General features: G+C 43.4%; 1 protein-coding gene across 1 annotated transcript; it reads right to left on the bottom strand.

Annotated features, from left to right (window-relative positions):
- Positions 1–6,468: 6,468 nt before the first annotated feature.
- On the bottom strand, positions 6,469–17,535 carry LOC110204032 (gastricsin-like). Its single transcript, XM_020980399.2, has 9 exons — positions 17,403–17,535; positions 14,245–14,395; positions 13,313–13,430; positions 11,683–11,801; positions 10,944–11,143; positions 9,170–9,292; positions 8,475–8,622; positions 7,996–8,094; positions 6,469–6,777 (listed from the first exon to the last, which is right to left on the bottom strand). Exons 1-9 carry the CDS (start codon positions 17,465–17,467, stop codon positions 6,622–6,624), a joined length of 1,179 nt encoding a protein of 392 aa, XP_020836058.1. The 5' UTR covers positions 17,468–17,535; the 3' UTR covers positions 6,469–6,621.
- Between the last annotated feature and the right edge of the window lie 937 nt (positions 17,536–18,472).

Here is an 18,472-nt window from a genome sequence, read left to right as displayed (position 1 = left end):
ACCAGATAGTTTTCATGATTGCTGCTTTATAATATAATTTGAGATCTAGTATTGCTAGGCCACATTCTTTTGCATTGTTTTTCATTAATTCCCTTTGTATTTTGACCTTTTCTTCATCTAGATGAATTTCATTATTATTTTTTCCAGCTCTATCAAATACATTTTTGGGAGTCTGATTCGTATGGCACTGAATAAGCAAATTAGTTTAGGCAGAATTGTCATTTTTCTTCTGTTAGTTCGGCCTATCCCTGGACAACTGATATTTTCCCAACTGTTAACATCTGAAATTTGTTTGTGTGAAAAGTATTTTCTAATTGTGTTCATATAGTTCCTGGATTTTTCTTGGCAGATGAACTTCCAAGAATTTCATGTTGTTTATGGTTATTTTCAATGGAATTTCATTTTCATTTCTTGCTCCTGGACTTGGTCTAATAAAGAAATGCTCATGATTTCTGTGGATTTATCTTATATGCTGCAACTTTGGTAAAGTTGTTAATTATTTCAAGTACTTTTTAGTTGATTCTCTAAGGTTCTCTAAATATACCATCATGTCATGTGCAAATAGTCAAAGTTTTGTTTCTTATGACCTATTCTAATTCCTTCAATTCCTTTTTCTTCTCTTATTGCTTCTTATTATATATTATATATTACATATTATGTAATATACATTATGCAAATACATTAAATGTTATTTATTTAATTAAATGTATTATTTATATTAATTATATACAATATTATATATATATATATATATATATATATGTAGATATTTCTTCTCTTATTACTTAATTCTTCCCATATGTCCTCTGGCTTATAGCCAACATTTCTACAACTATATTGAAAAATACTGGTGATAATAGGCATCCTTACTTCACCCTTCATCTTACTGGGAACATTTCTAGCTTATCCACATTACCGATAATGCTTGCTGATGGTTTTAGATAGATACTGCTTATCGTTTTAATGAATGCTCCCTTTATTCTTATATTCTCTAATATTTTTCATAGGAGTGGGTATCGTATTTTCTCAAAAGCCCTTTCCTCATCAGTTGAAATAGTCACATGCTTTATGGTGCTTCTTATTGATATTCTCAATTCTGTTGACAGTTTTCCAAATATTGAATCAACCCTGCATTCTTGATGTAATTCCCACCTAGTCGTAGTGCATCATCCTTGTGTTATATTGCTGTATTCACCTTATCAGTAGTTTGTTGAACATTTTCCATCAAAATTCTTTAGGGAGATTGGTCTATACTTTTCTTTCTCCGTTTCAGCTCTCTGGGTTTTGGTAACAGCACTATATTTGTGCCATAAAGGGAGTTTGGTGGTAGGACTCAGTATTTGCATTTTATTGATATTCTCAGCACAGTATTTGGCACACAGTAAGCACCTAAGAAATACTACTCCATTCAAGTCCATCCCATGGCCAGGGTTTGTTTTTGCCTTTCTTGGTATGCCCTGAACTTAATACAGTGCTTGGAATATAGGAGGAGTTTAATAAATGATTGTGGACTTGATTCAGCTATTCCTTTTAAAAAGACCTTTTACTGATACTATTTGTCTTTACTTTATAATCTTTTCTGATGGGAAGAAATCCTCCTCTCCACCCAGATGTAACTGCCTCTTCTGACAAAGAAGACCTGAAGTTAATACAGTGCTTAAAATGTATAAGTAGTTTAATAAATGCTTGTGGTCTTGACTCAGCTTTTCCTTTTAGAAATATCTTTTACTGGTAATTTTTGTCTTCACTTTATAGTCTTCTCTGATGGGAAGAAATCCTCACTCCATCCAGATGTAATTGCCTCTTCTGACAAAGGAAAATAATGAAGACAAAGCAGCTGATTCACGGAAAACCTCTGATAGTGTAGGACACATTCTGCCTCTCTGACCTGAGGAGGAAGAGATACTTCCCTGTCTTCTCATTGAACTTAGCACAGTTCCTGCAACCCAGGAGACACTGAATAGATGCCTATCAATTTGACTCTACTTGAATTCTCTGCCATCTTCCTTTTTTCTTTCTCTTTTGCAGTGTGGCTTCCTTCTGGTGAAGTTTCCATTTGTAGATAGGTCATTGTGAATGGTAGTATATTTCAGTGTATGAGGTAAAACAAATCTTTGTATATTTTTTTCTTAATGCTATCATTCCTTATTTGTTACTGATCAATAAATAATATTTCATCACTTCACCTCCCTCACTTTTGGAGCCATTCCCACTTGATGGGCACCTAACTTGGATTTCCAGTTCCTTCCTTCCACAAATTGTATTACTATGAATATTTTAGTGTTTCTCTGGTGTTTTTCTTTCTGTCTTTGACTTCATTGGGGCATATGCCCACTAGTGGGGTATCAGGGTCAAAGCTATGGAAGCTCTATCATTTTTCTCACATAATTCCAAATTGATATCCAGAAAGGTGGGACCTATTCACAGCTTTACTTACCAGTAGGGAATTATTATACCTGTCTTCCCACAGTCCCTCCAGCATTGATTATTCATATTTTCATCACCTTTGCTATTTTTCAAAGAGTATTATGAGACCTCAAGGTTGTTTTAATTTGTATTTCTGTCGCTATTGGTGATTTGGAAAACCCAGTGAACTCTTTGGAAAATTCATTCTTAGCTTGGGCCTGCAAAATGAATATTTATGTTCTCTTATTGAAGACATAAATACCTATGTATGGTGGATATCAGGCCTATCTTCTGACGCATGAACAATTGTCATATGAAAGATGGATTAAATTTGTTCTGGTTGCCCTGGATGGTATTCCTGGCATTCCTAACAAAACCATAAGCCTATGAGTACAAGTTCTAAGGCTGTAAATTTTGACTCTAAGGAAGAGCTTTGGACTTTGGAGTCCTTTTACTTTCATGGAACTAGGTGACTGAATCCTAAAACCGACAGTTGCAGATACACAGAGTAGTTACAGGGAACAGCTTTGTCTACCCTGGGAGATAAAATGGACCTAGATAAGGTGTTCCTTCATTTCTGGAGGTCTGAATCCAGTCACCCAGAGCATTTGCAATCCTGTGCAGCTCTACTTCTCCCACATTGTATTAGATATCTCCTTGCTTCCACCCTGTCTTGTCCCTGCTCCAACCTGAGCTTCGCCCATTTACTCAGATTGCTCAGCTCTTGGGCGAAGTTTCATCAAGTCTCCGGCCAGCAGGTCACACCTGACCATCCACCAACTCCAGGACGTTTGTTCCTCTTTTATTCCTTCTTCTCCTCTGGCCATGCTGGAGTCCATACATTTTAATTTGTTTGGTCTAATAACACTAATACTTGCAGAGAACTCCCCTAATGTGGAGTCAAACATGCTGATAAGCCTCTCTCTGATGGCGTCTCTTAGGGTATTTAGAAAGAATGTCTGTGGGAGTATATTTATAAGAGTCAATTATTCCCATACTCCTATTGGCAGACTGAAGGAAGTGATAGGTTCAGTATGCTCACTTCTCAGTACATCCCATCTGGAGTCCCGTGCTCAGTTCTGGGAGGAAGGAAATTGACAAGCCCTTCCTTTGGCTGCTGGAAAATGTAATGGAAGCCCTAATTTGGCATTGGTTACCATGTTTGCTCTCTCATAGCACTTACAGAGCCTGTCATGGATCCAGCACTAGCAGGACAGTCTCACTGCTCAGACAACTGGGATGAAAGTGAGGGCCTATGGGAAAATGAAGCTGAAGGCCAGAGCCAGAGATGTAGGTTTATAGGGAACTGTCTTGTGATAGCAGTGGTGGAGAGTGCTTCCCTCTGTCATGGACCTGACCAGAACACACCTTTGGGATGCCAAAGGAAAGGAATGGCACTCAGGGTGAAAGCAGGAGTTTAAATGTGGTTTGAAAAGGGGGCATATGGGATGCTCCAAGAGGACTAGCACCTCTGGTGGGAGGGCTTGCTGAGCCCTATCCATCTTTGGTGTCCACCTTTCATCTAACTCTCATCTGTGCATCCAAGAAGCTGTGGCATGAGCAGCAGCCACACCCTGGTACACCATCTCGGCGGACAGGCTAAACCAGGTTGCGGGTAACTCACAGGCTGGCCTCCACCCTGTGGATGAGTTAGGGGGATATTTACCCCAAGCATGTGAAGATTTCCCCCAGCCGAATGAGCAGGTGAGAACAATTTATACCATTGGCCATGAAGGTGGCTGAAGTAGGCACTGTGCAGCACTTAGAGCTTGGCCAAGGTCATCCACTGGCTCCTGGGCCATCACCAGTCATCTTGACTTTTGTCCTGCCACTGACTCAGGAAGAGAGTGAGGCTGCAGACTTGGGGCAACTCTGCCTCACTTAAATTCAATTCGCCAACTAGTCACAATCACACCTGGGATGGCATTGGTCCTCTTAGGAAAAGAAGGACCAACGATACCAAGAAGGTACTTCAAAATATGTGATTAAGGTTTGCCCCAGGTTATTTAGCTGTTGGGATACAATTACTTACTCCTTGAGTTTCAAATCTAAGATTACTGCAGTCCACTCAAAAACGTCAGGGACAATGCTTCCTTTCTTACTATGATACCCAGTTCTTTTTCATTGTGAGTCCTTCACCTGGGGTCTGAGAACTGTGTTTAAATTGGGTGACTTTATTTCAATAGAATTGGCTTTCTTGGTGTTACTACGGATTGTATTTTATGCATTTAAAATCAGTACTCTGAAAAGAGGTCCATAGGTTTTAGCAGACTGTCTGAGAGGGCTATGATACAGAAAATGTTAAGAATCCTTAGCAGAAGTGGTGTTTTTAATATCTGAAAAAGCAAAGAAATTTCCCTGGAATTTTTCTCTGGGGTCAGAGTATAATTACCCAAAAAAGAGAAACTGGCACATTTGAGGACAAATCCCTAAGGCAGAATGCTATTCATATGAGCCCGAAGCCTTGAGGTGGCCGGGGAAGACAATACTTTTTATAACAATATCTGATTATCATCTCTGTTATGATCCTTAGACTCAGAGTTGTATGGTAGAGGGGACAGAACCATCCAATAGGAGCTGGGGAGAAGTAAGAAGACAGAGATCTGGTTCTTAGCCTTGGGAAGCTCCTGGTCAAATAGGATAGATATAGTCACAGTCCCTGTCCATGGAGAACTTCCAGTTGTATAGACAGTCTCTGTCCTTGGGAATCTTCCAGGAAAATAGGCGAGACATAATCCGTATACTTGGGGTGGGAGGGACTTGGATTATTTAAAAAGGGTAGACACATTCTAAGATGGATGAGAGGAGGCAGAGATGAGATTGTGAGAAGAAAAGGAGGTAGTTGAGGGATCAAGCTTGGTTGATGGAGCAGAGTACATAGTGGAAATAGAAAGAATTGAGGCCGGCTCCAAATTTCTCAATCATTGATTTTACTCAATCTGTGCAAATTCCATGATGAGAGGAGGAATTGACTTGTTTTCCTTCAAAGTATTAAATAATTACATTAAAAATGTCTTCCCCATCTTATAAACTGAAGATGAAACATCATATTCTCATGCATTTTACTGTCACGGAAACATCTTAGAAATATAATTAAAATTGGTAGGTTAAAAATATTACTTGTTTACAAAGACTAAAGGTCACTTTTTTGAACTCTTTCTACAATAATTGATTCAACAGCATTGGGACTGTCATGTAACCAATGAGCTATTATATTATTAGAAATGGGTATCATCTCTAACTTCTCAATGGCACCGTCACCAACCATGTATGTAACAACTGCTTTGGAACGTGGTAAAATTAATTTTCCTACATTAGTATGAACCTGCTCAATTTTTTTGCAATTTGGTAACTTACTGAATATAAAGCTTTAGTCAATTGTTTTACCTTCTTGTTTATTCATAGAAATAAATAAATGAAGTCATCATATTACATATTTTAATATAAACTATAAAAGAAAGGATTGAGGAGGCAGTGTGGCACACAGGCAGTATGGGGCCTGGGAGTGATCAATACATGAACAGTTTGAGGAGACCCAGTGCCTGGCACACAGAGTAGGTGGTAAATAAACTCTTGTTCATTAATTGGTTGATAGACATTGCAGAACAAACACTTTGGACTTACTAAAAGACTAGAGCATGGTAGGTAGATGGAGCCGTTCAGAATCAAGCAATCCCAATTGGACACTTGGTGCTAAAACCAAATTCTGCAACAGAATAGACCCAACACCTACCCAACTCCTGAAGCTTCCTAACCTTCCCCAACACCCCAGCTCCTCCATGGCCACAAAGAGCATTTGGAAGTGAGAATGATCCACTGATCAGGAATTACCTTCCCTCCCAGCCCTCCTCAGGCTTCATATGCCATTTTCCTTGAAACTTCTCAAATGGATTGATCATGAGGTTATCATTGTTGGTATTTCTATCTCTCCACAAGACTGTAAGCTCAGTAACAGTTGGAATCAGGACATATCTAATCTCCAGAGGTACTCGCACCAAAACCTGGTACATGGATTCCCATGCAGAAAAGGCTTGATAGTCATTGAATGAAAAGACAAATGAATGAAGGGTTAGAATGATTTTTATTTATAAATTCCCAGGCCCCACAAGGAAGATTTAGTATCCATCAGGAGCAACAGAAAGGGAGGGAAGAAGAGAAGAAGACTTGAGGACAATCCCAAGAGCCACGGAGATGACAATAGGCTGGAAGAGGGGCTTAGGCTAGGCTGGCAAAGCCCACCTTGTTGTTGCCAAGGTCAAAGACAGAGTAGTACTGCCTGAGGAAAACATCCCCAAGAATCCAGAGTGCCTCGCCACTGTCGGAATCCAGGTAAGTGGCCATGATCCCCACCTCACAGTAGCTGCTTTCATACTGGAGGGGAAAAGAAGAGAATGTGAGTTCATTATCCCACAAAACCAACTTCCTCTAGGAAGCTGGCCTTGACTTTCTGGAAGTAGGACTCATTGAGCAGGAGATATGTGCCTTAGGCTTCAGCTTCTTTCTCTGGGCAGGAAAACTTCTCCATCTTCTCTAGAAAACCTTCAGTGGCCATCCCATCTCATAAGGACCTGTCCCTTCCCTGGAATAATCTAGCCACTAAGGAGATGGGAAGGGAGGGGGAGGGAATGAACACTCATTGCTTGGTAGCACTGTTCTCTCTCTTTGTTTAACCACTTTTTCACTTATATTGGAAAATCCAAAAGAGCCAACATTATGTTTTCTAACTCTCCATAGCCCCCAACACACACACACACACACACACACACACACACAAGTACACACATACACTCTGTGACAACACCGTGCTGAGCATATTATTTCATGTTTGTTATTGACTAATAGACTTTCATATCCCATGAGCCACATTGAATTTCTTAGCACAGTGCCTGGCACATGGTAAGCATTTGACACATGCTCTACCTCTCATGTATCTAGCCATCCATCTATCTATCTCCCTACTTGTCTACCTATCTACCTTTGCTCTGCCCATGCAGTCAGTCCTCCAAGAGAATGCCCAAAATACAGTACAGGAGCCAAGTCAGGGAAGTTCCCTGAGGAATGAGCAGCCCAGTAACTAGAGAGGGCTAAGTATTGACTTCTAACCACCTCTCTCTGCTCTTGGCCCCAAGTCTATGAGCTGCATGATGGAAAAGGCTGCCCCATGAGACAATGTGCTCCACATCCCCAAGAGTATTCTGGATGATGTTGATGACTATTTCATGGAGATGTGGTAGCAGAGATGACAGTTTTATGTGAGTGTTGGACCAATTATCACTGATGCTCCTTCCAATACTGAGAATCTATGATTCTATCATGTTATATCCTGGAAGAGCTAAGTAATAGGGGTGTATCTGTTTCCTCCAGTCCCCCAAACCTGTGCTCTTTCATCCTTCTCATCCCAAGAAATGTGGAGGGCAAGGAGGAAGGTATTTCCTAGGGTGTGATCTGGTCCCTCCTCTATCCTACAACTCCATTTTTCACCACCCTCCAAAGACAGAGAACAGTTCCTCCCTCCTTTACCCTGCCTGCTCACAGGTATCACCCCTGATGAGGCAAGAATGCCTAGATGGGGGAATGAAGGGGACTCACCTCAAGGACATAGGCAGAGGGAGGAAGGGGGAACTCGACATCGTTAATGTTGAAGCTTAGGGTAGGCAGGCTGTCGATACTGCTGCAACTGACAAAGTACTGGAGGAGGGAGACACGGGAAGAAAGATATGTATATGGGGCAGGTGCTTAAGAGCTCCATCCCATCAGAGACTTCCTGGCCCAGTTTCTACCTCCCACAATCCACTCTCTTCATATCAGTCCTGCCCCACAGCACTAATCAAACCATACCCCAACCAAGGGACTCCTACTTCTGAAGGTAACCCTTATGAATGGAGACAGGAGTCAGAGCTGCAGGGTTCTTTAGGGGAGCCAAAAATGATGGTGGCAGCTTGTATATACTAACCACTTTAAGATTTACAGAATGCTTTCCACCCTGCAACCCAGTGTAATAGGCAATCCCAGTATACTTATCCCCACTGTGTAGAGGAGGAAACTGAGGCTTAAAGAGGATCCCTTACATATCCATCTTCATCCTCCTCAGCTCCAATGTACTCCATCAGATCATAGAAGATAGACTCAGGAGCAGCGAGGAGTGAAGTTCCAGTGTCCACAATAGCTTGGCAACCATCAGAGCACCAGCCAGTAGACTCGTCCTCAATAGAGAATCTGCAGGAAGAAAGCCCCTGATGTGAGACAGGTCTTCTTCATGTGCCTTCGCTCCCCTTGCCTGCATTCAAGGTGCTCTCTCCCACATCAGCCTCCATTTGCCTTTTGCTAAGGAAATACCACTCCTCTCATTTCAGAGAAAACCCAGCTTGAGGAATTCCCAGCCTGGGTCATCTCGGTGGCCCTCATTCCAAAGCATCTGAATCTACTGGGCTTACTCCCTCCACCCTGAACCAGGATTGGGGACAGTGGAAGTGTTCTGACTTCAGTCCCCTTCCCTCATTGGGACATAAGTCCCACACTTCTATTCTCTTCATTCAACTTTCTCATTTAAGGACCCATCACAGAGTTGGTCCCTCATCCTTTCTTTCTAACTCCTATTTTATATAAAGTCTCAAGATATCAACCCATGGGAGCCTTCATTTTTCTCCCTAGACTTTGAATGTCTCCCATTTAAGGCCCTATTTTTTTCACCTTGAAGGAATAATCTTCATTCATATATCTGCCCTGAGACTCCTTCCCCCTATTGCCACCACACCTCACATACCCACTAATGGCAATCTGCCAGTAAGCTTCCTCACTGACAGGGGCCCAGTGGATGTCTCCAGTATACAGGCTGCTGTCCACTCCTCCAAGAGTGAGTACCCCGCCATCGTCAGAACTCTCATCCCTAAGAACAAAGAGGAAATATTACCTTTGGGGAGGAGACAGGGACAGGCAAGGAAGAAAAGGTCCTTCTCTTTCCCCGTTTCTTCCCACAACTGTTCTTACTTAGCCCACAGGCCCTGATTACTCCTCAGCAACCCCTCTTGCACTGCTCTACTTCCCACATGAAGGAGGGATAGGCCAGCCAAGGTCATTCTTGGTGACTAGGGTCAAGTGGTCAGTGAGCTTTGGACCTGAGACCATTGTTTGAGACAATCCTAGGGCACTAGGAAGATACATTTCCCAGGCCTCTGAATCTTTGCAGTAGCAGCTTGGCAAAATGGATAGAGAGGTGGTCTCCCAGGGCCAGGAAGACGGGAATTCTAGTCTCATCTGTGACTGCAGTGATTGTGTGAAGATTAAGAAAGTCACTTAACTTCTAGGCAATTCCCAAAGTTGCATTGGAACAGCTAGGTGGCACTGCAGTGGATAGCGTGCTGAGCTTGGAGTCAGGAAGACTCATCTTCCCGAGTTCCAATCCAGCCTCAGACACTTACTAGCTGTGTGAACTTGGGCTTCACTCTATTTATCTCACTTTCTTCATCTATAAAATGAACTGCAGAAGGAAATGGCAACTCATGGCAGAATCTTTGGGGGGAAAACCCCAAAGGGAGTCACAAAGAGTCAGACATGATTCAACAAGAAACAAAATAATAACTTTCATTGGTAGAATTTCCTCCCTGGGAACTCTTTCTACCACTGAAATCACAGGTCACATCTTTTTCCCTATCTAGTGGCTTCATCTGTAAAGGGAGGTTACATTAGATAACCTCCAAGATGCTTTCCAGTCCTAAAGTGATGATGAACACAATGGTCTCTACAGTTTCTCCTGCCTCTCTATCCCTCAGAGTCTGTGAATAGAAGCTCGGCAAAGGGGAAGAATTTTGATTGCAAACCTCGGCCTGGCCTTCCAGAGATTCCACAAGCTGGCCTCAACATCCCTGTCCAACGCATATCCCACTGCTCCCCAACAGGCACCAGGATTTTCCAGTCAGGTCAGTCTCCTCACTGTCCTCCTCACTTGCCCATATGCTTATCAAGTTGATCCAGGAACTCCTCCCTCTCCATCAACTAATCCCCAGTAAGCTTCTTGAGGGCAGAGACTACCTCTTAGCTTCCCTACATCCACTGCCCTCCCTGAGCCATCCCCATCCCCATATCATCTTCATGGCAAGTGTTCAACAAATACCAGTGAATTCATCAATTTCCCTATTGGGAGGGGAATGGAAAGGAAAGAGCCACAGAGCAGGGGTTCTTTACCTTGTGTGTATGTGTGTGTGTGTGTGTGTGTGTCTGTGTGTGTGTGTGTGTGTGTGTGTGTGTGTGTGTAAGACACATCCCTTTGGAGGCCTGGTGAAGCCTATGACCCCTTTCACACAATCCAATATTTAAGTGCATAAAATGCATAAGATTACAAAAGAAACTGACCATATTGAAAAACTTTTATGGATTTGTGTGTGTATATATATATATATATATATGTATGCATGTATATATTCATAAAGCCCAGGTTGAGAAACCCTGCCATAGAGAATTTCACCTGTTGGCCCCAGGAAAAGGGATACGGTCAGGAGGTGGCTAAGGGAACAGAGGAAGAAGTAAACCGAGTCACTTACCCACTAAGATAGAAGGCAAAGACAGGGTCACTGAGCAGGTCCTCATCCAGTAAACCCTCCATGACAGTGGTGGCATCACCAGCACTGATGGAAGGATAGGCCAGGCCCAGGATTCCATCAAATTCGGCATACACAAAGGTGCTGCCAGGTTCAGTCTCACTCAGGCCAAACTCTTGGTTGCTGATGGAGAGGCCCTGGATCTGTGGGGATGCAGAAGAAGTCCATCAGGAAGGGCTGGCTCAGGAGAAGGTCATGGGGAAAACAGTTTTCCTCCAGGCCTACAGAAGAGCTTAGTGTCTCTGCCTTAGTGAGGCTAGTGAGGAGAAGGTCATGACCCACTCAGACTCTGTTCTGATGCAGCTCTTGTGGTGGGGAGGGATTTGAGCAGGAAGGGAAGATCGAGGATCTTGGGGCCTTTTCTGCAGGATGGTATCATGATACCTAGCTTTGATCATCCTCCCCACATGCCCCATCTTCCTTAAAGCTAATGAAGACAGACGAAGCTCAAGGCAGAAGGAAGAGGAGGAAAAACCAGGGAGGCAGAGCTGCCTCTCATCTCTGCACAGTCTCTCAACAAACTTGAAGAGAACCTTAGGGCCCAGCTTGCTGCCTCTAGCAGCTGTAATCCCACATGTCCCTACTCCTGGGTTTCTAAATCTGGTAACTGGAGCAGAGCTCCCCCCGCCCAGGTTTCCAAGCGTGCACTCCCCTTTACCATATGCTCCCAATAACCACTCACTGTCACAGTGTCATAGCCAAAGAATCCAGTAAGGCTCCCTGATCCATACTCGATAGAGAAGGTCTGGTCATCGGTGGAGAAGGTGGAAGAGTCATCGGGGTTGAACTGGGAATGAGTGGCTGCTCAGACAAAAAGAGCATGTCAGTAGATGCCACTGAGTCCTGACCTCGTCACCCCATTTCCCACTTCTTTGCCTTGTAACGCAATGGAAAGAGCATTCATGGAGTCCAAAGATCTGGGTTCAAGTCTCATCTCTGCTATTCATTAGCCACATGACTCTGGCAAGGTCAGATAACCTTTTAAGGCCTCAGTTTCCTCATTTGCAAAATGAGGATAATAATACCTGTGCTTTCTTTCTTATGTAGTAGCCATACGTCTGTTAGCACTTACAGCATGATATCACATGACTCACTGTTACTATTACCACTGTCTGTGGAATCAGCTATTCTCACCTCCAGCCCTCAGACTGGGACAGTGAAGGGCTGACCTTCAGGAGGGCAGAGGCAGGTCCCTCACGGTTTGGGGTTTAAAGAAGAATACCACAGATTTTTCCCTTTCCTGTCTGCTCTGTCCCAAGTGGAATTCTCATGTTTTAGCCTTGAAGAGTGCCCTTCCTTCTCTTTTCCTTTTCACCTCTAAGGTCTCCACCACCTCTAACTCTCAAGATACAAATCCTGGCCATTGTTCTCAACCCAGTTCAAGGGTTGATTCTCTAATGAAGTCTTACCTGACCAGTCCTAGCCAACGGGGAGCTCCCCCAACCCCAAACTCCTCCAGTACTTACTCTTGGCACTGTCCAATCAGACACATAATGACATTCTATCTTTGGCTGGGAGGGGGTCCACAATTGTGATTCTGTGGGTGTGTCACCATCACAGTGTGGAAATTCCCTGCAACTTACAGTCTTATAAAGGCAGCACTTGGCACTGTGCCTAGCACACAGTAGGTACTTCATGCATCCTAGTTGACCTACTGATTGAGAGTCTTAAAGAGTTGCTTTGGGGCAGTAAGGTTGACCTGCTGGTCTTATCAAAGTCAGAAGAAACCAAAAGCAGGATTTCAATCCAGGTTTTCCAAGAGGTGTACAGAAGGCATAGGAACTGGGGTGAGCTAAGGTTGACCTACAACCACCTCCCCTTCTGGGGAGCAGCAGCTTCCAACTATGTATCTCCTCTATCCCTTCGCAGCTGCCATCATGCCTAACCACACCTTCTATTCCTTCCCAAATGGTTTTTCTCCACTTTCCCATTTCTGCCCAGTAACCACATCTACACTGACCCAAACTCAAGCATACTGACCAGAGCTAGAGCAGGTCTATGCATGTCCTGCATATCTAGGAAAATTTCAGAGCCAGGACCAAGTCTTGTACTTCCCTTGCATCCCACCCCCTCCACAGCTACAGAGTAGGTGCATCAGAAACATACGTAGGTTAGAGTAGAATACAGTAAGATAAAAGTGACTCTTCTCAGCTCTGCTTTGAGGAGGCTATGTGAACTTGAAGGACTTGCTAGTTCATTCTGACCCTCAAGTCCACCCAGTAGTCCCTCCTTGCCTCCTTGGAAGTAGGTGCCATATGTTCTACATGTGAACCCTTCTCCCTCCCTTTCCTCCCACCACCTGAGGTACTCACTGCAGGCCTCGCTCTTGCAATAGATGGAGTTCACCCACAGGTTGGAGGAACCAGTGTCAAAGAGGACCAGGAAGTCCTGGGCTGGGGTGCCAATGCTGATCTCCCCATAGTAGGATACCTAGGGAGGAAGGTTGGGTCAACACACTGCAGAGTCCTATCGTGTGCCTGACACGTGATAATTGCTTAAGAATTGCTACTTGGCCTGTGCACTCAGATCATGCCCTGACCACCTGAAGTCTAGCAGCTCCTAGCAATCTCGGCTGTAGGTACAATTGCATTATGCCCTTTACACCTGTCTTCTTCTTCAGTCCCCAGCCACAGAGTCACAGAAACTCCCAGATGGAAGGGACTTCAGAGTTCATCTAATCCAAGCAATACCTGAAAGATGCTTTCTGTAAAGCACCTGAGCCATGGTGATCTAGGTTTGGTTTGAAGAATTCTGGTGAGGGAAAAACTGATTGACTCTGGAGTCATTTTGAGATAACTCAAATGACAAGTGGAATGTTTTTAACCCAAGTCTAAGACTTTGCCTTTATTTCTTTGCAGTTTCATTACATTCAATGGGGCCAAATGTTCTAACCACCCAAGATCTCGGAGGCTCCTGAAACTGTCATCCAACCTGTTCCTTAGCTATTCCCATTTATCTTTAGGTCACCTGCCCATGCAACAACATGGCAGGGCCCATCTTGTGTTTCACCATGGTCACCCCCACCCATTAAAATGGAAAGCCCCTCCAGGTAAAGACTTTTTCCCTTAAAGTGGGAGTTTCCTGACGGTAGAGAGCATGTCTCCTTTTTGCTGTTTTTCAGGACCCTCCCCCAACAAGATGCTCATCATAGCTGACTGGAACACTCTGAGATGAGGGTCCCAAGGTTCCCAGAAGAGCAGGGAGTCAGCCCTCAAGCTGAAGAGAGAGAGAGATGCTCACTCACATCCATGTAATTGTCCAGGGGCTCATTGGCAGTAGCAAACCGGTTAAAGTACTTGGTGGCAGGGTCCCGTTTGTGATCCTTCAAGAAGTCATGCAGCACACCCTTCTCCTTCATCACCTGCTTTATGGACTTGAACCTCTTTAGAGGCACCCTGGGAGGGGGCAGTAGGAGGAGCTATCAGTGCAAATGGCCCAGAACTCACTTCCTCCCTCACTCAACCAAACCCATCCAGAATCCAGCAACAAGGGCTCCACAGACCAGAGCCAACAAGAGCTCAGAGACAGGAGCCATGACTCCCTCCTACCTTGGCCTATGTCTATGCCACCTGGTCTCTTTCACACCCAGCTTTTCAGCAATGAGATGTTAGCCTTCTCAGTTCAGTTACCATCTTTTATAGAAGACCTTCCAAGATGGCCTCCAGATGGTAATATGCTCTTTCTTTACTCAGAAGTTCCTTTCTATTGTCTTTGTAGCTTGTTGAGTTATTTCAGTTGACTCTCTATGACCTCATTTGGTGTTTTCTTGGCAAAGAAACTGGAGTGGTTTGCCATTCCTTTTTTAGTTTTTTGTTATTTGTTTTTTTACAGCTAAGGAAACTAAGGCAAATATGGCCAATGATTTGCCCAGAATCACACAGCTAGGAAGTTTCTGAGGCCAGGTTTGAACTCACGAATATGAGTCTTTCTAACTTCAGGACTGGCACTCTATGTCCACTGCAGCACCACCTAGCTGCCTCTTTGTAGATATTTTTCTACCTTTTTCTCTGCCTGGGTTGTATTTTCTCCCTGACTCACTACTATGCCCCAGGCAGCTGGGTGACATAAGGAAAAGAGTTTGGGAAGTGAAATCAGGAAGACCTGGTTTCAAATCTTCCTCAGACACTAAGTGTTTGACCTTGGGCAAATCTCTTCATCTCTGCCTGTATCAATTAACTCATCAATTCACGTCAATTAATTCAAAAATTCATTTTGCAGTTTATTAATTTCAAAATGGCCTAATGATGTAATCACTCCCTCAAGCCTTTAGGAAGAGGACTCTCTTCTTATTTGGTAGAGATCAATGTTCTGCCCTGAGTTAAGGAGGCAGGCTGGAGTAGCAAATTGTCAGAGTTGAATCTTTGCCAGGGCCTTTTGGGACTTTCCAAGCAAGTGACCCCTTTTAGTGCTTCTTTGGGGCTTTTCACACACAGCCAGTACCATTTGGGACTCTTAGAGCACCTCTCTTCTTTAGGACTCTTTCAAAGCTGAATTGCTTCAGGTACTTCTGGCCTCCAGCATCAAGAGACAAGAAGGAAGAGGTCAACCCCACTTCAGCTTACTAAAGTAAAGGACTCTGGCAAGACACAAGAGGAGCAAGCAATCCCCATCACGTCTGTATCCACAGCTTGCTACCCTAGAGATTTTGGCAAGTTTTCTCTTACGATAGACCTAAGACTTACTCCTGGCTGAGCTGAGTTATTTCACTCTCAATTGGAGACCTTCTTCATTCTCCATTGCCTGGTATATATTCTCCTATGCATACTTTCTCTGATATCTGTTTTGCTATGATTTGGATACATCAGTGTTCTTTGCTATTATCTATGAGTGTTCATTTTGAAGCTGATATTTGATGAGAAAGGGATCAAGTCTTGGATATAGAGCTTGGGATCTTTCTTCTACTCAAAATGACAAAGTGATCAGAAGTTAGATGGAACCTAGTTATAACTCCTACACTCAAAATCTTTAAGGGAGCAGATGGGTAGAATTCTAATCCAGAGTGGCTTCTAGTCCCTACCTCCTGCTTCCCCTCCTGGGAGAAATGAATGTCTCCCATGAAGAACGGTGGCAAGAAAGGAGAAAATAGATATTTATTCTGCCTCCCTTAGAGCCCCACACAATAACAGGTCCCACTCTACACATGGGGCTCATCACTCCTCATTCCCTACAACTATAACATCTACCTCCCAGGGTCATTTTGACAATCAAAACAGATAATATTTGTAAACTATTTAGCATAATACCTACACATAGTAAGAGTTTAATAAATGCTTGTTTCTTTCCACCATCACATCCCTCCCTCCCCATAGAATAGAAGTCTCTTCAGGAACTATTTCATTTGAAAAGAAAGTCTCATGGCTCTCTTATACACAGTAAGTGCTTAGTGAATGCTTCTTGATTTTAATTGAATTGTCATGGACTTTGAAAATTCTGGGTTGGAGGGTGAGGATGGCAAGGATGAGCCTGAAGGTACTAAGTCAATTCTTTACTATGGCCATTTCCCCCATAGCTCCATTTCTTTGGGATCCTTCTTTGCCTTTCAGAAGTCTTGGTGCTACAAACTTTCTTGATGATCACACAATCACTTACCTTTCCTGGTCCTCCTCCCTCTTTCCTAAGATCATAGGCTCATACACCTGAAGCAGTTAGGGACTTCAGAGGTCCTCTAGCTCAACTCCCTCACCTTGCACATCAGGAAACTAAGGTCCAGAAGGCTTTAAGGGACTTGCCCAAATTCACCTGGCTTGTAAGTGACAGATCCAGGACCTGAATCTAGGACTCTGACTGCCAAGTCAAGACATTAATACCATTTCCATAATGTCTCTTAAATCTTATCTAACTCATTTTGTAGCTAGGGGAGCAGATAGATGGCTCAGTACTGAGAAAGGAAGAACATGGAGTCAGGAATACCCGAGTTCAAATCCTACCTCTGATACTTATTAGCTATGGGACACTGAGTAAGTCATTCAAGTTCTCTGTGTCTCAGTTTCCTAGTCTGTTAAATGGGAATAATATCAGTAACACTTACTTCCCAGAGTTGGTGTATGGATCAATGGAATGGAAGATGGAGGAGGAGAGGACAGGAATAAGCATTTATACGGTGCATACTATGCTCCTGGCACTGTGCTACATACTTTACAAATAAATAAGCATTTTGTGACACTGCAGGCAATATACATATACTAACCATTATTATTATTATAAGGAAACTGAGGCCAAGGAGTTTAATTGACTTGCACATTATACTACAGTTAATAAGCAACAGAGCCAGCATTCCAACCCACTTATTTTAACCCCCACTTCAGGGCTCTTCCCAGGACATTGTGCTTCCTTCTCCCTTCTCTCTCCTCTTCCCTGCCATCAGTTTTCTCCAAACACCGCACCCTTAAACTCAGGACTTACTTGATTACATTGTTTGCCTCTGAGAAATGGAGGCAGACAAGGGCAAGAAGTAGCAACTTCATCATGATTGGTTTCTTCTTCAAGCAGCTCCCACAGTTACCACCTCCTGAGATCCTCTCTGAGCTGAAGAGAACCACTGGGGACTCTCATATATATACACCCAGAGGGGGCTATCTCCCCTCCTCCCCAGTTTCCACTGCCAGCCTCAGTAAACACAATAATCAGTTGGTATGAATGGCAGATCAGGAGCCAGCAGAGTCTTAGCTTCTTATCCAGAGCTTGGCTGCTTAATCTGCTATTAAGTACCCAGAGCCTCTTGGTCCCAAACAAATAGAGCCAATGGTAACATGATAACCAAGTACAAATTAGATGTGGGACCTCTTCCCTTCTCCTCATGGCCAAGCCTATCACCCCTAGCCTTGGACGGGGAAAGGGATAGAGTAAAGTGTTGATGATATTGCTCTCTAGCTTACAAGAAAGGATTGGAGAGAGAAAAGATTAGGAAGGACTTTCCCTGAGAAAGGAAGATGGAGACACATTCAGAAGAAAGTGTTCTTGAGGCCCTCTCTCTGTAAGGAAAAGTCAGTCTGGGCTACGGAAGAGACCCAGTTACACATTGGTTGAGGGATTGCAGGGATGCCCTTAGGATCCAAAGTGGGGGTGGTGGGTCTCTGCTTCTCCCATATGCCAGACGTCAAGACCAATGGAGTAGAACCTGGAGACGGACCTTGAGGAAGACTAATTCTATTGTGGAATCATTAAATCAAATGAGGATAATGATTGTAAAGTCCATGAGGGGAGAGTCCATAAGGGATAGTATCTTAGAATTTTTTTAGAGAATACATTTCGTCCAACTCTTTCCTTTGCTAAAGGAGGAGAAGGAGTATACAGGGTTAAATTTCTTCTGCTTTTACCCTCTTCTCTCACTGCACTCTCATTCTTCATGAGTTCATCTACAATATCACTTTGCTTCCACTATCATTCAGTTACATCTAATAAGAATTTCTAATATATCAGAAAAACCTGGAAACACTTACATGAACTGATGGTGAGTGAAGTGAACAGAACCA

Source organism: Phascolarctos cinereus, unplaced genomic scaffold (assembly GCF_003287225.1).
Source record: "Phascolarctos cinereus isolate Bilbo 61053 unplaced genomic scaffold, phaCin_HiC Scaffold_65;HRSCAF=596, whole genome shotgun sequence".
NCBI lineage: Eukaryota > Metazoa > Chordata > Mammalia > Diprotodontia > Phascolarctidae > Phascolarctos > Phascolarctos cinereus.
Note: the sequence above shows the minus strand (reverse complement) of the source record. Positions and strands in the feature narration are given on the sequence as shown.

What these genes read in the sequence shown, in the direction of transcription:
- LOC110204032 (XM_020980399.2), bottom strand. Translation starts at nt 17,467, where the DNA reads ATGATGAAGTTGCTACTTCTTGCCCTTGTCTGCCTCCATTTCTCAGAG. An exon ending in CCCTGGACAATTACATGGAT is followed by an intron (nt 13,431 to 14,244) that starts GTGAGTGAGCAT and finishes CTTCCTCCCTAG; the next exon opens with GTATCCTACTATGGGGAGAT. An exon ending in TGGCAGATTGCCATTAGTGG is followed by an intron (nt 8,623 to 9,169) that starts GTATGTGAGGTG and finishes TTCTTCCTGCAG; the next exon opens with ATTCTCTATTGAGGACGAGT.